General features: G+C 36.9%; 1 protein-coding gene across 3 annotated transcripts in view; it reads left to right on the top strand.

The window, feature by feature from the left end:
• LOC106178322 (cyclin-dependent kinase 17) overlaps window positions 1-24,353 on the top strand; it is a 56,877-nt gene that overhangs the window by 387 nt on the left and 32,137 nt on the right. Inside the window, exons 1-2 of one of the 3 annotated variants that reach the window (XM_013561449.2) lie at window positions 14,797-15,147; window positions 19,292-20,646. The exons of 1 other annotated variant lie outside the window; for it this stretch is intronic. In XM_013561449.2, coding sequence (XP_013416903.1) covers window positions 20,520-20,646 — 127 coding nt within the window. In that variant the 5' untranslated portion in view covers window positions 14,797-15,147; window positions 19,292-20,519. Of the gene's footprint in view, window positions 1-14,796; window positions 15,148-19,291; window positions 20,647-24,353 lie in introns of those variants that run through there. One more of the 3 variants, XM_013561446.3, reaches the window with a different exon arrangement.

Here is a 24,353-nt window from a genome sequence, read left to right as displayed (position 1 = left end):
TGACGCTGTAATTAATGTTATTGGTGCAAGGTTACATATTTTTAACAAATTTCCTGCAGCCTCGTTTGGTTTTTTATTTATTTTTGATAACATTTTGGAAAACTAAAAGTAACATGACATGCAATGATAGAACTTTGCACATGCATTGCCCGACAATAAAAATCAATAGAATAGCAGTTCCATACAAAAACGAACTTTATTTTGCTATAGGCCACTAAAAATATTTTCCCGGAAATTAAAGAACTAGCATTAGTAAGAACTTTGCCAAGGCAAACACATTATAGATAGTCTAAATCTGACAAGTGCAGAGATGCCAACTCAACAAATGTACATGCACTTTATTTATTTTTGAGAACAGACTTCTATTGCTTACGCGTGTTATAATTATTCTGTTGTGAATTAGACGGTAGACAGTAGATCTGTGTATATTTATTAAGCACTGTCATGGCAACTCTGCAAGGGTCTAAGGCCACATTCAGAACAGTGGACTAAGTAGTCCGAGGGACAAATAAGGCTGACCCACTTGAATACTTCCCCGTAGGGAATCTATTCAGTGTCTATTGTGTAAGGGGATTAGATGTCAAGCGTTTTTTATGTCCCTATATTTGACCCGTGGTTAGTCCACTGTCCTGAATGTGGCTTAACATATTGAGTGTCAAATGATCATTTTTTTTATTTATTTGTAGAAGACTGCAGTGGTAATCAATGGAGCCACTGGTGAAAGACATCTCTTCATGTTCCCACATTATTAAAAAATAATATTGCCTGCATTGATACTCTATGGCATAGATACTCGAGATCTTGAATTGTTACTCCCCCACTCTGTTACTTGCCCATGTAAATATAGTACTGGAAATAATGATGCAAGGGAGTAACATGTATAAAAGTAAAATTCTGTTCACAAAGATTTTTTATTGAAAAACATAGGTTTGGTTGTGTAGGTTGTGAAAGGCTTCTAAGCAGAATCACTTGTCTTTGATGTTATGTGCATTCGCGTGTGTATTTTTTTTTTATGTGAGTGTCAATTTGTTAAGAGTCAGACAACATGCACATGATTATACATACATATACAAATGTGTCAAAGTATGTAGGTGTTGTTATACTGTATCTCGTGTATTCGTAGTCTGTGAATATTAATCAGGAATAAATCATCAATTGTAGCAATACAGGCAGCAGGTCTAGCCCATATAAATCACAATACGCCTACAATGTGCATAGGTTTCAAATTTATGTCATATTGTTCTGGCAGCATAGGTACTAGTATATATCAAATTGCTGGTCTATTTTAGTTTGGGTGAATGTTTGCTTATCATGGCATGGTGTGCTCTATCTGCCAAAAATCACGTTCGAGAACGCTTTACCAAAGATGTTTTTATAGTTTATGAACTTGAAGAAGTCGATCCTTATTCGTATCCTCAATTGCTGCTTGTGCAGATCATTACCCTTATTAGACCATCTGCATGGGGCAATGCAATAGAAGAGTCTAGCACGGACTATTGCAATCAAGTGTCTATCTTGCTGACTTAATTACTGGAGATATATTTATTTAATAGTTCTGAATGCAGCCTTGGTCTCTCGTCTGTTCCTAAACCAGGATATATAGTCCAAATGAAGCACTTACATGCGATCTGTATATATCTGGTATTGAATGATAACATCTCTTAAAACTGGACAGTTAAGTGTATTGTGTTCTGGCCTTGGATAAGTGCTTGTTATTTGTGGTAATTAGTGAGAAAGTGAAACAGCCTGGTGGATACTAGATCCCCCTTATGGTGATATGATCTTAAATTCAGAGCTCCTTAGATAAAGACATTTATGTTATAGTGAAATTACTCAGTTGCTAAATGTACATTAACTACTAAACAAGAACAAAACCAAAAATGATATTATGACTTATTCTTTTGTGATTCATTCTATAAAAATCGCCATGCACCTAGCAGAATATATATCTAAAATAATAAAAAAATCCCTGACAGTACAACCATAATATGATTTCATACAGCAGCATTACTTGGTTAAAATGCTGTTTTGAAATACAAAATTGAAAACATTTTTGAAAGGTCTTCTGAAGTTTTTCCATGTACTAGTAGGATTTAAGTGTCACAGTTTCAATGTTATGAAAGTGTAAAGACAAATTGGTTGTCAAAACTCAGCCATAGCAAATAATTTAAAAGTGCGTACGTGTTGTAACATCTGGGGGTCTATTGCAATGATAAATGTTGTCTTATTGACCTTGCAGCATCCTGCTGCCATAAAATATATGATGAATTATATTTGGTACTGTGACAAGAGAGAACTGGAATTTTTTTCTGATCTATAGCCATTCTCCAGCTGTTTTTCTCTATCCTTTATCCTTGATAAAAAAAATGGTTATAGTTCATAAAAACTCTTTTCAAGGAGAACATAGTATGAATGTGGCAAACATCTTACAAATGAAGCTAATAAAATACTCCATCAGACAAAAATACTCTGCAATGACCCTATTTCAGTTCATATGCGTGATACTGCAAAAAATAACATCATTATTCTTATTATTATCTTCTAATTGTCTGAAGTTCAGTTTGGGCTAGAAACCATTCTTTCTTGAGGTGACTGGCAAATAAGAGTGCATCTCTGGACACATGACCTAAACCATACTGTTTTGATTTTATTTGTGATAAGTGGATGGTCAGGTGTGCTTTATGTATGGTGGAAAATAAGTGCTAGTACAAGTAATTTTTTTTCCAAATGAGTCACTGTCTTATGATTAACTTCATAAATCAGAGAATTTGTTTGCTTGCTTCTACTTACAAATACAGATCCTCTGGAAAATTTAAGTATTTTTTTCTCATCTGCCTGGATTTTACATTATGTATAAGGACCCCAGGAGGATATGTGACTGAAGTCATAGTCTAAAATCAGGTAGATTAAAGCTTGATATTTCAATGTCATGTAGTTTGAGTAGATTTGCCGATATGTGTGGGTCTGAGAGTGTGACTGTGCTCTCTTTCTGGACAGGCTAGAGTGAACAATTCTACTTTTAAGGTTTAAAAAATAATCCAGGGCCTGTATCCTGTATATATATCTAGACCTGACCCTTCTATAGTGTTCTGGGGTGATTTTCACATTTGAAATAACTTTAGTTCAGAAACCAGTCTAAACTTTTAGTCTGCATTGATCACAGATCAATCAGTAGTCTGATAATATATTATTCACAGCACCTGTTTTATAACAAGAAAGACATGGCTATTATTTCAGACCAAAACATACTTAAACTTAATGGTCTATTACATCTTAAACAAAAGTAGACCAAAATGTTCATCTAAATGTTTCTAAGACCAATATTTGGTCTAAAATTCTTTGGTGAAACTGCCCCTTGTTTCCAACTACATCTGCTGATGTGAATAAAATATACATGCTAACAGACAGATAGCCAAGCAGACAGACGACTCAGTTCAAGTAATCCAATCAACTCAGCCACTTGGGAGAGGGACCTACGGTAATTACTCTCTAATTTTGAACTAAATGGACAGATCCTTTCAATGTAAGAGAAACCACGTTTTATTTAATTAGTAACAGCTAAAAAAATGATTTTGGAACGTTCATGCCAGAAAGACATTATCTTGAAAAGATGCAGTATTTAAAGAAGTGAGTTCCTTTTTGAAATTTGTGAATAATTACTGTAAGCTGAAGTGAGCACAGTGTAGTATAGAGAACAGATAGTGCAGTGTTGGTAAGGATGACACACACTTCAAACATATATATATATATATATATATATATAAATGATGACCTTGGGTTCAGATTGCTGATGTGAAAGATAGGAAGATATGTGGAACCTACAGTATTAACAGGGCCAACAGTGAACACCGGGTTAAGGGTAACCACTCTCTATTGTGTGATTACATCTCCTCTAGACGGACTTCTCTAACCACTCTCGGTGGCATGATAAAATCTATTCCTTGTAGAAGATACTGTGGCCATGCTAGTTAACTTATTACCACTACCAATGAAATGATTAAGGCTTCGTTCACATGCAATGTCTATTTTCTAAATTCTATTTTCTATTTGCGCTATCTTATGATCACGGTCTGTGCACTGAATATCCCGCCGCGTAATTACTGGCAGCGCGAGCCAGTTACTTATAGTAACTTATAGTAACTGGCTCGCGCTGCCAGTAATTACGCGGCGGGATATTCAGTGCACAGACCGTGATCATAAGACATGCCGCAAATAGAAAATAGAATTTAGAAAATAGACATTGCATGTGAACGAAGCCTAAGTCATCTCCTTCTGGTAGATGTAGGGGGGGGGGTGTTCTAGCTTTATCTCCCTAATCACGCTCAGTGACATAATTAGATCATCTCTTTTTGGTAAATATCAAGGGGGGGTGGGGAGGGGGTGCTATCAAACTTCTGACCACTACCAATGACATTAGATCATCTGGGAGATGCTTGGGTATTGCTAGCTTAACTTCTTATTTATAGAGCACATTCAGAACAGTGGACAAACAGATCTGGGGATCATATATGGCCAACCCATTTGAATGCTTGTTGCTTAATCCCCACAGGGAATTTATTCAGTATCCAACCAGGAATTAAGCGACAAGCTTTTTAGTGGGTAGCTATATTTGATCTGCGGATCTGTAAGTCCACTGTTCTGTATACACTCATAGGCAATGCATGCAGCTCACTTCCACCATATGTTGATTATTGACAAAATAGATTGATTAATAGATAAGTAAATAGATGAATATCAGAATAAATAAACAATTCAATAAATCATTATAGTTAAATAAGTAAAGAAACATAGTAGTAGATAGATAAATAAATAAGCAAATCAATAAATAAATATGTATATGAAATAAAGATTTTTCAAACATTTCATTAAGTCAAAGTGTGTAAAGAGTTGCTGAAGAGATTAAATCAATGATGTTGTCATAGTCAGTCAATTTAGATGTTGGTGAATTACTAATCCCTCCTGTACTGACATAACAAACATTGTTTCATGTTATCAGTTAGTGTGTGAATGTTGTGGTGGGGAGGAAGTCTTTGGGATCTCATTAACAGGAAACATTACTTGTACCTGTTGAATCACCGCACTGTTTCATGTTTGAAAACAGTAGTGTTTTAGATAAGACAAGACATCTTCATCACGACCATGATGTACTGAGTGCTTTCCCTCCATCACTCATGCTGGAGAAGATATGGAGTGAGGAAGGAGGATGCTCTGTAAGTTTCTGACATGTTCTCATTTCGTGGTTTTATCAGAGGCAAAATTGACATTATAGGATGTGTAGGTTGCATTGTTTAATGTGGTTATCACTTAGCTGAGTCATTTTGTTTAATTCAATTTTCGATATGTGATTATATTAGCTTTTTTTCACTGAGAAACCAGACACATCGATTTGCAGATGATGTGATCAGTTTTTACTGTGGGGCTAGGTTCACATGCACACACACACACACACACACACACACACACACATTCCACATGACTCAAACTTTAAATTCATTTTACAAATAATTAATTTATATGCATAATTTTCTTCTAAGTCAATTGTTTTTGTGTACAGTAACTAAATAGTTGTCTGCGCAGCAGACCACCTTAGTTTAACTTCATTCTCAATACTCAGGTGGCCCGGTGCTTGGCTGAGGACCCTCTGATCAGCTGGCACATTCATGTACTAGTATAGTCAATGATGTCAAAATTAGATGCGATAGGAGGAGCTATCTTATATTGTGGTGTACAAACCAATTACAATGTCTGAGTATGAGGTGATACCATCTACACTGCTCTTTATTTCTAGTGGTTGGATATTTTACAGATAATCTATTCAGAGCAATTTTTGTGGAGCTTCAGCAGCCAGGGCTTTAACACAGGTAAAGTCATTGTCTCTTTTGGGGCATACTGTAAGTGCTTGTGTACTAATGAGTATGTTTTTATAGTTTAAGTCTGCTTGTACAAGTGTTTGAATGTGTGTGTCTGTGTACGATTGTCTTCGTGTGTGTGTGTGTGTGTATGCGCACGCGCGCACGTGTCTGTGTTGTAAATTATTATTCAAATAAGACTATCTTGGACAATGTCCTCATTTAAAAGATGTAATTTTAATACAAAATGGTCTCTTCTGTCAGTTGACAAGTTCTAGACATGCATTTGTGCACAGTTTGTGTAAACCAGTATAACAGTGGCTGACCCGTGACTCCTCTTTGACTTATTCACAGTCATCTTCGGTAATCGCCCCGAGTTTCACAGCGCTGATTGTGCCACATGCTGTATTAAATGACAGCCTACTAGTATGTAAGCAACAAGTGTGGGAGTTACAGGGTGACATATTCCTGTCAGGTCAGGTCTGTGGCCAGGGCTTGGGGAAGGGGGGGGGGGGTTGAATAAATTCTTTTCTGCTGGGAAAAAGTTTGCTCTGGTAAAATATTGATCCAGGTACGCAAAGGTATTATGGCAAAAAGTCCACTTTTTTAGAAAAAGAACCCATCCCCCTTCCTTTTGAAATTGCAGGCTACGGGCCTACAGGTTTTCTTGTTGCCCGCATAAGGCGGGTTGTTGGGAAAATTATGATGAAATGATGAATATGTGAAGTATTGTTACATTGATGTATGTATGACTTTAATATTAGTTATGACAGTAATTTTAAGATACCATTTGGTGTAACATTTTTTTTTTCTCTTTTGTGGTATATAAAGAGACATGACTAAGATCTCTAGAAATAAAAATAATCTTACAGATGGGAATAATACTGCAGAGGGTCACTGCAAGTATTCCCTAACATGTGTTAACATGCAATTTCGACCTGATCCTTACGTGAAAGAACAAATACTAACATGCATTACGTGATCAAAACGTCAAAGATTCAACAGCAAGCATAAGTCACACAGCAGAGCATGTGGAGAACTTAAGCAATGATTGTACAGCATGCTTTTTTGGGGAAAGCTACAAGTTAAGAGTGTTACTAATCCATTTGATGGGAAGAATATATATACATGTAACAGGGGGAAGGAGACAGTTGTAGCTGTAAATAAAGTAGGATGGAGGAATGAGGCATTTTTTTAATGGAATAAGATGTAATCAGCCAAGACAGAACTCTAGTATTTTATAGATTTATTAATCTGTTAAGATGCATTGCTTTGTATTCTATACAGTGTAGCACTATATAACAAGGAAAGTAATAATAAGGATAGAATCTTAGCTATGAGAATGGTGGTTGGTAAAGGTAGGGGTGGGGTAGATCATGGGTGTTTTTTTTGGGGGGTGGAGGGGGGTTGCAACTGACTGAAAGAGGTTGCATTGTGCAGTTTTTAAGTCCAACAGTGCTTACTAGTACTTGAGGGTTTATTTCTACCAATAGGAGTGTGTTTCAAACTAATATATATTCTGATCAGCACTGCAGTATTGGCCTTGGGCCTGATTTTTTCGAAAGAAACAAAAAAGTATTGATGACCGGGTGTGAGAATTCTGGGGACATCGGTTGAGTTGAGTGTTTTTCAGGAAACAAAGACGAGACAAAAGTTTGCTTATTGGATTCTGGACCAGAAATCGATGATAGTTGGATTATTTACTGTTCATTTGTGTGCCAGTGCAGTGTTTGTCCAAGCCCTACTAACACCTGATCATTCTGCTCAGATCAATAGGCTGCAGCCATCTTGTTTTCTCTGGTAATACACTGAGGATAATGGGGGTTTGTGTAGGATAAACAAGTTCAGGTCGTGGAACAAGTGTTCCCGGGACTAGGGGGGCTTTGTGCACTGAACTGCAGGGCCTTGACTTTCTTAACTCTGGTTTAGAAGCCAAGAAGTTTGCCAGTTGTATTTTTACTGGATTCACATGTAGATTGCTTATTGCTTTGCTCTAGCAGATGCTAAGAGACCTTGTATTGAGGCGTAACAATAGATATTTCACACTTAAAAAAGAAGAAAAAAAATAACCCATTTTGTAATAGTTTCATTCATTTCATTTGTAAATCTTCGTGATCAGGTCACTTTTTGCAAACTTTCCAAACACAATATTAGGTGGAGCACCACTAGGCTCACACCTGTTTTGTTCAATACTTCTTTGCTCTCTTTTTCATCATGCATATTTTTCTTCATGTTCTATTTGCTGTTATGTGTAACTTAATACATAAACTCCTTATTATTGTATTTTTACATATTGAATATTTATTTGGTTAAGTAGTTAGTAATGCAATTGAGTGTCACCTCTTAGCAATCAGTTTAGCAAGATATATTAGGAAAATACAATGTATAGAGCTGGCATACTAGTACTTTAAGGCATGGCTTATGCAAGCTTCCACATGGGTTGTCTTCCACTGGCCTGAGGCTGAGTCTGACGTTATGTGAATGTTTGTACAGACACATCAGCCTTTTTTCGTAGTCAGTGAAATTAGAAATCAGCCAGTGTTCCGACAGATGTGACCTTCTTAGGACTGTTTGTTGATAACAGTATCAGAGCTTCTCTTTCAGGACACCTAATGGAGCATGTGCACTTTCTGCAGGCAGTTTGGCAAAGGCATGGATTTTGGTGGTGGTGGGGGGGGGGGTGTCTCTCTCTTACTCTCACTCTCTCTCTCTCTTCGCACAAGTATGCATGTGTGTGTATGCATGAGAAGATGCATGTGCAAATATGTGAATGAGTGTATGTGTAGATGAGTGAAAGCGTGTGCATGTATTTTTTGGAGGACACGAGGACGGGGGATAAGGGGGGGGGGGGCAAGTGTCACCCCACCTTGTTATTCTGACTCTTCTAGTGAGACATTTTACCCCAGTGCCATCATTCTTACCCATGTGTCATCATTCTCACATCTGATAGCATGGTGTGTTAAATGAAGGCAAGCTCCAATATCGTGGCACAAGTGTTTGTGTTCAGTAAAGTTGGAGTGATCTATTGCTGAGCACATATCAGGTTATAAAACACTGCAGTATAGAAGACTTGTGTACTGTCAGTTGTAGACAAATGTCTGCATCCAGGATACCTGTATTGATCTTGTTTGGATTCTGAAAGCCTTTTCACATGCATTCTTAATATGCAGGCATGGTGATGATCATTTTGCCAGAACAAAAACCAGTCTTGGAGTAGCATCTTTAATCTCTTATATGCACTGAAACAGACTTCCTTGATTTTTATTTTCCTGAAAAGGAAAAATGTCATCGTGTAGATTGATTTATTGTGGATGGATACGTTTTTGTTAATCATCCGAGATAGCCTTCAGTCATGTGTCTTAGTATTTAATTTAATCAAACAAGATTTTGCAGGATTTGGAGGAAATCGGGAATAATGGCAGGATCTCAAGTGTAGTGCAGAAATGAATAAAAGACAGTTTATCCATGGATATTTTTATTTTTGTTTTCTCAAAAGGTCTTCATAGTAACATTCTCTTGCACAACAGATAGAATTCCATGTATATTACTTATCACTTCTGTATATTGCTTACTATAGGCTCATTCCCAACGATAGTTCGTTCTCTGTAAAGCCTGCTTTTGAGGCCCGTTTCCAGTGGAGATGGATAGGCGTTACTTACTACACCTGCATTTAGACACAGACACAGGGTTAAGTCAGCCCAAGTTGGTTGTAAACAGGTCTGCTTATAGCATTGATGGAAGGGCAATACAAACCAAGACTGGGTTCCCATACCTAGATCGATCCAACAGGATCAGGATCTGCAAGGGGTTTCTCGCTAAATTGCATTCAGCTTCAACGGCTTAGATGTCTGGCATGCCTACTAAAGCTGCTAAACGATAGTTAATTACCTTCTATCAGCTTCAGTAGGCGTGACAGACATCTAAGCTGCTTACTAGAAAGTTAATTGCAATTTAGCGAGAATCCCCTAGGAGATGGATAGATCAATCCTGTTAGATCGATCTAGGTATGAGAACTGAGTCTTGGTCTGTATTGCCCTTCCTTGATCTCCAAGTGTCCAGCCTCAAGCACTTGTATCTTCAGTGCTGTGAGTCCTGTGTGTTGAGTGGGATGACGTAAACCTGAGCCCAGTTGGTAAGGGAAACACTGGAGGTGGTCAGACCTATCAGCAAGGCCATTGATTAATTCTTTCTACGGTAATTTCTCTAAATGTTTGAACAAAATTTGGGTAGTTGTAGATTTCTAATGTTTTGGAACTAATTGATACAGGAAAAAATGGAAATAATTTATGATTTGTGAAAAACGGCATTCATGCCGAAAGAAATTGTTTGAATATTTGGGGGGAAATGATATAGGAAAAAAGAGATATGTTGGAAAATTGTTAATAATTACCACAATGATGACATAAGAACATGATAAAGGATGTCTACCCTAGAGCAATGCATCTGATGAAGGAAAGTAAGTGAGAACAGTCTCATGCTTGGAGAAAGTATGGGGTTGAACATAGTCAGTGTGGGCAAGAATTCTGGTAGTTTTACCAACATTGCGGCGCTCTAGACATACACTGGGGGAGAAAACATGCTTTATCATGCTTGCAAAATAGACATTAAGTGGATGGTTCCAGATGTTGTTGCCTGACATTGTTCAAATTGAAACCTGGAGATTTTATAGCCACCCAGGAGGCTTTTACGTAGAAGACATTGTAAACTGTAATGAGAGAGAAGGCTCTGTTTCTTGGAATTCGTACTGGGGATTTTTCTTCCCTTGTTGGCAGATAAGTTACTTAAGGTAATGTGATATTTGTCATAACAAGTGGGAATTTTGCACCTATCTATAGGTTTGATGTGTCAGTAACATCATGATGTGAGTATATCATGTAGATGTTCAATTGTGTGGTTATTTCTTTGCCTGTTTGACTTAAGAACTAAGTATCAATTTTTGTCATTTTACTTGTGAATTTTGTGGTGTTATTGACTAAATTGAGATGTTTTCTTTTTTTTAAACATCATTTCCATTTGCCAAATAACCTTTTTAAAGGTATAATGTAGGTATAATGTCAAATAACTCTCTTTTCCTGAATTAAAAAGCCAAATAACTCTTTTCCCAAATTTATGATTGAGTAGGACTTCAAGGAATTTTTCGCACAAAATCAAATTTAGTATTTAATTATATATATATATATATATAAGAAAAAATACATGAAACACTTTAATGCATGTTTAGGCCAATTCTTGGTTAGTAAAAGGTGCTTGTGCTGGGAAGGAAGGGGGGGGGGGAGTAAAGGTGTGTATAGCCATCTTATGTATAAGACTGCGTTCCTATACCCAGATGGATCTATCTCCAAGGGGTTTCTTGCTAAATTGCTTTAAACTTAAAGTCATAATAACTCTTCATTTTGGCCAAAAATTGGATTTTCCTGGAGTAAACGGCAATTTTCCCGTACTTACCAATGGTCAGCGACCCCATTCCTGCATTCAAAGTTAATCCAGGGTTTTTTTCCTAAACGTACGGTTTTTTGTTAAAATCTCTTAAGAGATTTTAACTGACGGAGCTCTCTCTGACATCGCATAGTCACTGTTGACCTACTTAAAACCGCGGGAAAAGCAGACAACAACAACACTATATAAGATTCATGAGATATATTCGTCTTTTTGTTAAAAATACATTAATATCCACAATGTGTGCCGTTCTGGGCTTTTTGTTATCCGACGCACTGTACAAAAACTCGCAACTTACGTCTGCGTCCGCATTAATGCGTTTGGCGCCATATGTTATTTTGGTCTCGAATGAACGCGAGAATCCGCGTGACACCATTACGTCATTAGCAACGAATGCCTTGATGAAAGCTTCGAAAGCCCTATTGACAAGCACAGATTTTAGTTTTACTACAATAACGGCCGTTTTAGTGGTAAAATACAATAGAATATATTTCCATGCGTTGTTTACAATGTATTTCATGCGGAATTTTGAATCTCAAAGGAAGAGTTATTATTGCTTTAAGTGACTCAGATGTCTGACATGCCTAGCAAAGCTGCTAAATGATAGTTAATTACCCCCTGTCAGCTTCAGTAGGCTTGACAGACATCTGAGCCGCTTAAGTTGATTGCAATTTAGCGAGAATCCCCTAGAAGATAGATAGATCCAAAATTAGTACAATAGGGTCTGGGAATGGTCCTTAATGCTTTTGGCTGTATCAATACTTTATTTTGATAGGAGTTGCTGCAGGTATAATGTCAACTTCACACATCGCCAGTTGATAACCATCACTGGAGTTCACATTGTCAGTATGTGGAGTTATCAAGATCTTAAACAGGCATAACAGCTTTATTTAATGGAAGTTCTTCCAAGCATCTCTCTTGATTTATTACCTCTCTCTCTCTCTCTCCCCCCCTCTCTCTCTCTCTCTCTCTCTCTCTCTCTCTCTCTCTGTATCTCTTTCTACATGCTTATATGTCTGTCTGTCTGTCAGTCTACCTAACACCTTATCACACATCTGGTCCACCTATCAGTTAAATTACTAATTAACCATCAATCTTTGTGGCTCCCCATTTACTCCATCTCTCCGCGTGAGTCATGACTTCAATAAAAATTAATGATATGGTATCCAAGTACACTCTGATCATAGTAGGACTGATACCTGGTTGATATTCAGTGTTCAGAGTTTCAATGATAGCAATAAATAGCTTGATAAAAACCTTTACTTCATGTAGTTAGTTGGCTTTGTCCATGATTGTTCCTTGTTTGTGGAGGTGAAAAGCAATCTGAGTATGCTTAGACAGAATGGTCATAACTACAGTATATTTTATAAGTTCCATGAAGTGCATTAAGAAGAAATTTTTGAGGTTAAAATTTCAGTATTTTTCTCAGTAACCAGCATCAACCGAATGTTAACTTTATAATCTCTTTTTATCCTGTAGAGTAACTATTAACAGGCATTTATACTAGATTTGTATTTGAATTCTGTTAGTAAGGATTGAAATCTATTCCATTCATTTGCAATTATGACATTCTTGTTGACTTTGAGCCTTGAATGATCTACAATCAATTCTTTCCTGTCGTAGTCAAAACAGAACATTGAAAGATTTTGCATAATGTGCTTCAATATTTAGCTGTTTGATTGTAAACAATATGAAGCAGTTAAATGGTACTTTCAGTAAGTGTTTGTTTAGATAAACATGAGGTACAAAATGCTTCTTTTTATTACACTTTTTTTCTTGGATGTAACAATTTTTTTTGAGGGAGATGGTGCAGGGGAAAGTACTTGGTGATATTTCAGAGTTTTTTTTTTTAATGCTTCGGAATCGACCAAACCCATGGTCAGGATTCATTCAAATAAAGGCATGTTTTATAAAAGGCCAACATTTCCTTTTCCCCATCAGGTATAAAGTTAGGTGAATGTTTTATTAGCTCTGTTTACAGCTATGCTTGCTTTATCCACAGGCTATAGGGCACATGTCTTGTACTAGCAGCGGGAACACTGGTTTATCATCTACCCCTTGGTGAAATGGTGGTAAAGTAGGGCTAATATGCCATTCATATCTGGGTATTTATGAGTATTTGTTTGCCCTCACCAGCTTTTTCTTTATCCTCTTGTTTGTAGGATGGGGATAGAGTTATTGCAGCTTCTCCACAGGTGGTTTCTCTCTCTCTCTCTCTCTCTCTCTCACACACACACACACTTACATAAGTCTCATTAACTCCTACTGCTTGAATCATCAAAATATGCCTCCTTCAAGGAAAAAAACAAATTTATACTAATCCTTTATGGGAGAAAAATCTTAATGTTATCAAGCAAAATAGCATATTTACTAGTAAGGGTCTGCACAGGAAGACGTATACCTGGAAAATTTACTGACATCTGACCACTGGTTATTTAGTGTTGACCACTTGTCACAAAAGTAAAGTAAATTTTAAAGTAAGTTTTTCTATAAAAAAAAACATCACATTGGGTTTAGATTGATGGCTAGAATAAACACACTATCCATGAATGACATAATACGAGAATTTTACTGTATGTTTGCTCAAACTCCCCAAGTTGTTTCTTGGAGACAGGAGTTCTTAATGCCTCTGCCTCTGTGAGCACTGCTGTTTGTTTAATTCCAAGCTGTGGAAGGTTAATAGACCCTGTCACCCTGTCACTGCTGTGTACCTGAGCTAACTGGATCCTGTATAGAAAATATCAATAAACACAATGTCGGTATATAGAAAAAGGAAGAATGTTCGTGATTTATTGACCAGGTCGCTGGCTTCATTTAATTCTCGTCTGGCGGTGAAACACTGATGCATTAAGTTGTGTGTAATTGGCTGTGAAACTGTGAAATCATATGTACTAGTATGTATGCTTTTAAAGCATGTCCATTTCCATGCATGTCACATATAATACAGAGGCCCTGTGTCATGGAGTTTTTCACCTTTCTGGACTTGATTTAGACTCTAGTGATGGGTCCTAGATTTGGACTGCCAGGCGTGGGTTGACGTCTGCGTACTGTAAATTTGAGCCAGCGATATTGGTCTAGGAATGTTTTATGCCCTCAGTGGCCCAAATAAATATATACCTGACGTACCTAAATGAGATATTGTGACGAGAGAGAGTAAAAATCATTGTCCATTAGTAATTGCTCGAGGGGCTTAGTCTAAAGACTAAAATAATTGGGTAAGTGGACTTTCAGATTCTTTTTGACATTGATCTTTACTAGTAGTTGAGAGTTAGGTCCATTAGTGATCTTTGCACACGATTTCTGACTAAAAAAATGTGTAAGAAGCTATTTGAAAAGTCAAAAACTCAGGAATATAGTTTTTTAGGAGATTTCATGATTTCCAGGGAAGTTGTTAAGAACCAAATCTCAGGCCTGTTCATTCAGCAGTGGCCACCACATTTAAGAAGAGTCTGATACAGAAAACATGTTGCAAATCGAGTCTTTGTATGTGTTACGTACATACTATGCAGACAGAGGAAGAGGAAATTTGTTAAATTAACGCTAGTGTTGTAAACAAGGTAGTTATGCAGCTATATCAGAGGTGCCTTGCTGGTAAGCTGTTGCTTATACTGTGGCGATGTCGATGTTCTATTTAGATGTATACAAGGTAACACCAGTTACATGTTGAATTAATACCGATGCTGTAAACATGGTACAAATATGTGGAATTTTAGAGATTGCTTGGGATGTGAACTGTTGCTTACAACTTGGCAGTGTAAAGGTACTGTTCATGAAGAGATCTATAGAATGACGAAAGAAAAAAGATGTGGAATAATGAGAGAAAGGGAGAGATGGAGGGAGGAAACAAATGGAAGAGGTCCTGGTATGTATAGATAAAATGTTCTTAATGTTTTTTGTTATTTTTTCCATCCTATTATCTTTGTGATTGATGTCAACTGAGGCAGTTAAACACCAGTGTTGCTTCTTCCCTTTTGTGTTGAACATTATTGCGATATATTGGATCTACATAACAATGGCCAGATCTCATCTTGCTTGGTGATAGATGTGACACTCTTATGACAGAACTCATTGGGGACTGCCATCAGGGAAGCTGAAAAGAAAAAGAAATTTCCCTTCAATCTTCTCTCTTATGTCTTATCCTCTTCTCTCTCTCTATCACTCTCTCTCTTTCAGCTGATCCGTGCTTACAATTTACACCATCTATAGGTGACATTTTTGCGGAGAGGAGAGCCGCAGAGAGTCAAGTTCCCAGCTTCCGCTTTTAAGTGATTATCTAAGATTAATGGAAATTAAATAGGCTGGCCTGGTTCTGCCTGTCGGGCTGATGATAGCTATGGTTTCTTGGCAGCTCATTTGACCCGTCACTCCAGGCTGATGTATTGACTTGGCCTGCTGGGTTAGGGAGGTGATCGGTGGAATGGGTCACAGTCATCTGATGCGGGTTTTTATGTCATGATTAGTTGTGTGTGACCGCAGCAACAACATGGTCGGAGATTGGTGTATGCTGGCATGTAACATTTCAGCGGTTACAGAAAAAGAGATTTTTTTTTTTTTTTATAACAGAAAGGCATATTTTGGAATTTTCTTCATTTTTCTTCAGTTGTACTGTTATCAGTGAGACCGACAGGTAGTGGTATGATTTAATATATTTATGAATTCTTTTTTTTTTGTCCTTATAATATCACTGAGTTTCTTAGGCATACCCAACTACCAGACTCGGCACCAAATGATCCCAAATTCACCAGTAGATCGGACCACACTACCCATGTCTCATGTCTTTGAGTGATCTCTGTCTTTTTAAAATAAGAGCTTATTAATATAGGCTCATATATTTGTAATCATCATTCAGTTGTTCTTATATATATATATCAAGACCAGTCAAACTGTTAAAGCACAGAAAAATTTACAGCTAAATGTAAAAAGGGCTTCAGATGTGGCCAGAATACAGACAGGTCCATTGATTATTGTAATACAGCAGAGACAATTAATTGGATTGTCTCTTTGGAATACATCATTAAGCCAAGAAAGATGAACCAGGGGCACCTAATTAATTACTGTCCTGTTTATTCAGTGACTGACAGTCTTTTAGACTTAACAATTATTTTGCGGGAGAAGGATAGTTGATTGTATTTTTCCAGTACATTTTTCTTGAACTGATTGCTAGTTTTATTTTATCTCATTCTTTTTTCGGACCTTATTGTTTTTAAGATAATGGCATCGGAATTTGTCAGTTCTGTACATCTCTCTCTCTCTCTCTCTCTCTCTCTCTCTCTCAGCTTTGGACAATTGCTCTTTATTGATTACAAGCAGTTCTAATTTGAACCTTTTTCATTTCCCCAATAACTTTGCCTTCTATCATTAGATAACCTAATCTGTTGCTTATTGACGGGCTCCTGCACTAACATGGTCCTCGTGATAGTAAGGAACAGTAAGAATAGAATCTTGCAGCTGGAAATAGAAGCAAATATTGCCAAATTACTGCAATCTCTGTCTGTGTGACGTAAATAAAGACAGTTAAACTCGATACTTGAAAATAAGTGGTGATGTTTATGGGATGGGTTAGTAACCTCTTGCCATGAGGCTTGCACTGGATGGTTGATACAGGATTTTATTTCACCATAGCCAAAAAAAAAAAAATGTATTTGATACATTCTTTTAGCTTAGTTTACTGCCTTGTTGTTTGAATCTGACTGTGTTTTGGTACTATGTTCTATCCGTATGACTGAACTGAAGAATGCTGTGCACATACTAGTACTGTACTTCCATAAACCTAGTCTTGGACAGCAGGTACCGGAAAAATTATTGAATTGAATATTTTGCAAAAAAAAAAAAAGAAAAAAAGGTACATAGAACAGGCACAGACTGCCGTTGCATTGCTTGAACACATTATTGTCAGTCACAACTACCACATCTTAAAACAATTGTTGTATGTCTCAACTACCACATCTGAGCAGTGTTACAAACAGTGAAATAGGATGAAACAGTGAACAGTAATGCCAACCATATTGTGATCTTACTGTGATTGAACTTAGTTGGTCTAGATATTTTTTTAAAAATAAAGATTTTGTTTTGGAGTGAGCATAATGACTTCTGTGATAACATGTTTTCACAGTTGTGGTACATGTGCTCATGTGTGTGCACACCCTTACCCCTCCAGGGATCTAATTCTGGGTCCAGTTTCATCAACACTGGATAGCGCTATCCTATGGATAACACTATCCTTTGGATAAAATTGTTATCCTTTGGACAGTTTTCTTGAGGATAGCAGCCTCTTTTAACCACTGGAAAGCAATATTAGAGACAAAAATAAGTATCTAGTGTTTGGTAAACATTACTTTACCCACAAGATAATTGCCCAGAGGATAACAATTTTATTTAATGGATAGTGTTATCCAGTGGATAGCGCTATCCAATGTTGATGAAACTGGGCCCTGATGTAAAACATGGTATGTTCTCAAATTAAGAGGAAAAAAAAACACATATTGGCACAGAATACAATTAACTTCCACAAATATATAAATTTGGAGCATGTTTGTGTGTATATGTGTATGAGTTCTGTGAAATCACTTCATCTTGTTGAAGCACTATAAATCACGTGCTGTGTCATCTGTTTATTTTGACTCTCACAAGAAGAATGATTCTGACATTTGCAGAAGTGTCACGATACAACCATATAGTTTTTTTGTAAAAGAATCCTCCCAGTTTTCGCTGATACTGAAATGTGATCGGTACTCTTATTATGAAGTCTTCTCCCCTTGCAGCGAAAATGACAAAGCTAATTGGTTTCTGTCATGAAGATGGATAATAAGGATAATTTTCCCCTCGTTTCCTGTGTACAGGGAATTCTCTGTTAATTGGCTTATTAAGTAAATTTAACGTGAATGGTTGTATGGTGACTGAAAAAAATGCGTGGTCTTATGGTGCCTGAAAAATTGTTATTAAGGGAACTTCAAGGCTGGAAAATGCCACATTTTTTACAGACTTCACATGAAGATTGCCATTATTTGTAATTTTTAGAGGTGATTACAAAAAGTGTTCTATGCCTCCTTCATGTTCAATTCAAAATTGTTCCCAAAACTAAGGTTCCTGGTAGCATACGGCAATTATTGTTTATCAGGCCTGGAACTGCCCAAGTGTTAGCGGCTCTGTTGCAATTGCGTTGGGGAGAAAAGGCAGAAAATTTCCCAGTACATCTGTCATAGAATATGATAGATTAAGAGGGCATTCTGATTCAGCACAGGTTGATCCATGTGGACTAACTGATACGTGGACTAAACATGGCTGACTCGCGTAAAAGCAGCATTGAGCAATTGCCTGGTGCCTCCCCACCTCCACTCGCCGTCCTGCAGGGGCCTTGCAATTAAACCTTGAGAGCCAAGATTTGACCTATTCAGTGATGCATGTGGAGGCAGGGAGACCATTAGGAGAATATGCAGCACTGCTTTTGAGTGGGGTCGGCCATATTTAGTCAGCGGATCAGTTAGTCCATGGATCATCTGTTCTGAATGCGCTATATGTCATTTCTATGGATGTTTTCCAAACCATAAGGTCCAATTTAATTACAGGAGTCTTGGACGCCTTCAGCTTGTGAATTATGTTGTGTTATTGTAGACTCTTTCATAACTGGAATATAATAAGGTAGTTTTCAAAACATGTCTGCTCAACACCAAAATGCATCGCGTCTCCCCCCCTTTTAGAAATTGATTTTTTTAGTAGTAAGTTAATCTATCATTTTACTTCTTTAGAATGTAGCACAAAGAAGGTGACTTGTTCTCTGACTTGTCTCCCCTTTTTCTAGGAAACACCACAACATTTAAAGGTCAATTTAATCTCTATTTGGTAAGAGTGACAAGTCAGGATTTTGTGTCTTTTTTCATGCACAATTTATCTTCTCACCCAGTCAATAAAAAGGCTTCCACACAAAGGAGAAAAAAATCATTACTCTTTAAAAGAGTTATTTGTCACTTGATTGACAAGTTTTATCATTTTTTATTTTCTTATTGCAGGATATGAGCAAGCAGTATTGACAGGGAGTTTTTAATTTCCACAATGGTGATGTGATTCTTTAAAAATCCAGGATTTTGGACCATTTTCTGAACTCAAGGAACTGACAGGAATGAAAGTCGCATGACAGGCTTGAATCCATGACCGGAGAAATCTTCAGATAGACACATTTTGGGTCTTTTGTTCTGCCTGCAAGAATACGGGAGAAAAATGACATTCATATGTAGCGGTGCAGAACAGGAGAAAATTTATTAAGACCATTCAGCCTAGGAGAGAATCCAATAACTGACAAATTAATTTTCTGACAAGAAGCACTTTATGAGTTGGTTCCAATCTGGAAACAGAATCTGAACAAGACGTATTCATCGGTAAAGAAGAAGCAGAGCTTTAATTAAATATATCTTGAGTGGGAGAAGAAATCCATGACCAGGAATATATATATTTATGTATGTGGTACAATGGAACATGTTTGAATTTCCACGGGGGAATTGTTTCCTACAAATGTCTCTGTCGCCCATTATGACAGTACCACCTGCCTGGGCAGGAGTGTTAATAGGCATTGACATTTATTTATGATATGTATCATGGACAATCTCCGAGACAAGATGCCTCTTCACTAAGAGACAGCTATTAGATGCTACTTGTGTTTCAATGCACTGGCTGTTGATTGAATAGCAAATTGGCAAAAAAAAACAAAAAAAAAAACAGAGACGAAGCAATTTGCTTTCTTAATAAACTGCAGGGCAGTGGAACTGAAGCAGAGAGCTTTAGTTTGCAGAAAGCTCTGGAAGGCAGCGGAAACTTATTCAGACACTGGGCACGAAGAAAAACAAGAAGTGCGCAATATAAATTAGTTTGCTAGAAATGCCGTATGCTTAAACCAAGCTTTGGAACTTAAGTCACCATTGTTGACTGAGTATTGCCTTATTGCACTGTTGTCACATTCCATCCTATTATTACAGCAGGATTTGTCATAAACCACTGCTGGCAATATCATTCTTCTTAATTGGTATTCCGTGCTCTAGAATGATTGCTTCACACCTACGATTCATGGGCGTGGTGTAAGCCAACACTCAGAGCAGGCAAAAATATTGCTAATGCTTAAAGAAACCCTAGGCTTACGAGATGGCACCAGCAAGATAACACAACGAAGAAAAAAATCTCAGAGAAAAACTGTCATTAACTCAGCGTGAGGAGTCATTTGGTCCAGGGTGTTTCCTACCTCCAAACATGAAGAAGATAAAGCGAAAGTTGTCCCTCACATTCCGAGGCAAGCGTACCATTGATGAGAGCCTGTCAGAGCTGGCGGAGCACATGACAATAGAGGAAAATGGAGAAGTAAAAGAAAATGGAAACAGTAAGTTGGTTACATGTTTTTGTTTGTGTTTTTATGAGGAGGTTTCTGTTTCATAGTGTGGATGAGTGGCGGTCAGTTACATTACAGATATATATGCGCTATAGAGTAGCAGACTTCAGAAAATAATTTTTTAGAAAAATTAATTGAATCTTTTATGTTCTGTACTTGGAGCAATTGAATGGACAAGGTTATCAGATTGTGGTAGACCTGCTGGCAATCAAAGATTATATCTTTTACAAAAAAAAAAAAAAAAGAATATTTATATTGATGCTTTTACCAGTAGAGACCAATTCCAGGTAAATGCTTATTCATCCTAATAACAGAACGCTATCTTATCATGCACATGCATGTAGACACATGAATACCCACGCACTTATTTTAAAAAGAATTCTTTTGTCAACACCTGAAAAGAAGACCGTTAGATGCAGCTTCTGTTTAACGAGGTGTCAAAATGTGAGTCATCATGACATAACAGAGGAACCTTTTTAATCACTTCTCACTCAGAATCTGTTACCTGGTTTGGAAAAATCAATATCTTGGCAGGTACGTGTTAGTGAAGAAAAGGAAGTTAACAGGTTTCTCGGTCTGGAGTATTTGACACTTTTGAAAGCATCCATACGTGTCTGGTAGATATTTGATGTCATTTACTGCACAGGTTTCCTTGTTTGCTTGATACAGTGGATGTCCTGCATTCTGTAACGTAGAACAATAGGATTTTATAAGAAATTACCTCTAATAGCAGGATATTGTGTTTTTAATTTGTAAAGTGTTATTCGAGAGCTGTTGCCAGATGGTGTGTGGTAATAATTGCGCGTCAGAAGCCAGAACCATTCTTTTATTTCATTATTTTAAAATAAATCGCTTGAACTTCTAGCACAAATTCAAACATTTGGCAAACTTCTGGATAGTGTTTTTCAGTTGTCACTTACAGTACATTGCAATGGAAAAATAAGTATTTTGTTCACATTTGAGGAGATAATACTGTATGTATACAGTATTGAATACATGCTGTAACTAGATAGCTCAGATAATGGTGCATTTTCAATATTATGGATTAAATGGTGATTCAGTCAATGTTTATGGATACTCCAGTTTATCATCATTGATGAGTTTGTTATTTGGGTAGGTTTTCAGTGCGTCATGTCGAGAGAAATCACTCACAGTGATTAATGTCTCCTATGGATATTGTCTTGGTTGTTTTTATTGCCTAAAGTGTTATGAAAGAAATGAAAATGATATTTTCTTCTCTGCTACGATGGTGATAACTGTTGAAGTGGTGTTTCGAGTCAATGTGGTTCCTTTAAATATGTAAGAACAGTCTGTATTCTAATTTAACATCATGGCAAATTTCCTACATTTTTAAGCAGTACAATTAATTTTCAAGCTCACAGATAATGTGTTTCTGCATCACCACCATCACATCACGAAGACCAAATCTTTCAGTCACTGAAACACTTGTCAAAAGGTGGCACTGGTGTAGCCTGTATTACCCTGGATGATCAATGATAAGCTTTAACCATTGAATTGAATAAGTGGAACTAAAATTTCCATCCCTCAGATCCAAATAGCATTACATTTGTGGCCAGCATTGGCAAATCATCTGTGATGGAAAGGGCAATTTGTTCCCGAATATGATCTATTAAGATCTCTTCTTCAACAATTATTTTCATTATGGCTGCCTTTGGTATTATATATAGTTTTAACAATTGCCTTTTCTGAATATTGTTGCCGGCATGAACCTATCTTATGCATTTTGAAATGGGGAGATTGACCTTCAGGAGGAATGGTATTTAGGAGCTGGAGAGTGATTGTGAGTTTGTGGAGAGAAATGCATGTGACCACTTTCTGGACTTGTGGTGGAGGGGAGGGGGGAGGTGAGGTTTCTTAAAAAAATAGACATTTTAAATATTTTGTTGAGTGAGCAGTGCTCAACTGAGCAGTGATCGAAATGCCAGAAAAATTTGCCATTTGTATTAGTTTGAGCCGAAATCCATTCAACTTTAGATAATTTACTGTGGGTGGAGATTAGGGGTTTCCTCTTAACGGTCTCTCCTCCCCTCCCCATTCTCAGAGTGGCATTTAATTTGCTGGCTTCTAAAACTGGATTGAGTTTGTAACTTTAATGCTTTCCAAATGTCAGGCATTGCTACCTGTGCTCCACCTGAGGTGTGTTCACACAGAGGTGAATTAGAACTGGTTCTTAGGTATTTGATAGTGTCAGAGGAATCGAGGGAATGGACTGAGGCCTGCCGAAGAGCTGAACACTGAGATTTTATTTATTTATTTATTTATTTATTTATTTATTTATTTATTTATTTATTTTCAATAGATAGAGACCATAATTGCAAAATGTTTTGGTTACTTTTTAAATTTTAACATATTTAGTTTACTTCAGTCTTATCTATGATATAAGTAACTTATGTTGTACATTAGGCCCTATACCACAGTTACCAGTAGGTGATATACTGCTGTGCTGGCAACCATCAGATAATTTCCATGTGAATGTTGATATCATGTTTTAAGGCCACGGGACCATTCTGTCCTTGCCAGTGTGAACACAGTTTTACGGAATTGTTCATCTGAGAGATTTATTTAACAATCGGACTAATCTTGGCAATATGCATTCAGTGTACTGGAATTTAGTGCATGATAGATTACACAATTCAAAGGGTACGGGGAGGAAACCTGTCATTATAATGTAATACAAGTTGGGTAATAAAAAAAAGAAAATATTTATTTTGAGATATGGCACATTGTTTTGCGTTTCTTTTACATTTGGACAAAGTTATTGTAAAAAAAAAGAGAGGGAAGAAAAATATTTTGCTTTATTGAGGAATGCAATGGAAGCTATAAAAATGTAGATCTTGCTTACTGCATATATTTTACTAAGCCGTACAAACTTAAAATCTACCAATTTTCATTCTTGTGCGCTAAAGCTAGGCAACATGTTTATGGCCACTGGGTCACAATTAGCTTGACATCATGTAATACTTCTATGAAAACAATTTTCATGATCTGCCTTAATTACAGGACACAGCATGTAGATTATTTTTAATGTTTAGTCCCCTGCAGATATAGATGTTTAGAGAGGACTTTGAAATGCTGGTGAAATCTCATCTCTCTTGAAGAGGAGAAGAAATCTTTCTTGGAAATAATATCCTATTATCAGAAATAAAAACTCATATGTTGTGAAGGTTCAAGCATGGTAAAGTGGGTGAAGAAGTTCAGTGGATGTCGACAATAGCTACCAGAGACTCTGAAATGCTGGCGAAATCTCATCTCTCTTTAAGAGGAGAAGAAATCTTTCTTGGAAAGAATATATATTATATATCCTATTATTAGAAATAAAAACATGTTTTGAAGGTTCAAGCATTGAAATGGAAGTTCAGTTGGTGTCAGTGGATAGTACCAGAGACTCTGAAATGCTGGTGAAATCTCATCTTTCTTTAAGAGGAGAAGAAATCTTTCTTGGAAAGAATATATATTATATATCCTATTATTAGAAATAAAAACATGTTTTGAAGGTTCAAGCATTGAAATGGAAGTTCAGTTGGTGTCAGTGGATAGTACCAGAGACTCTGAAATGCTGGCGAAATCTCATCTCTCTTTAAGAGGAGAAGAAATCTTTCTTGGAAAGAATATATATTATATATCCTATTATTAGAAATAAAAACATGTTTTGAAGGTTCAAGCATTGAAATGGAAGT

The sequence above is a fragment of the Lingula anatina genome, chromosome 6 (assembly GCF_051362555.1).
Source record: "Lingula anatina isolate TDL-2025a chromosome 6, LinAna3.0, whole genome shotgun sequence".
Classification (NCBI taxonomy): Eukaryota; Metazoa; Brachiopoda; class Lingulata; order Lingulida; family Lingulidae; genus Lingula; species Lingula anatina.
Note: the sequence above shows the minus strand (reverse complement) of the source record. Positions and strands in the feature narration are given on the sequence as shown.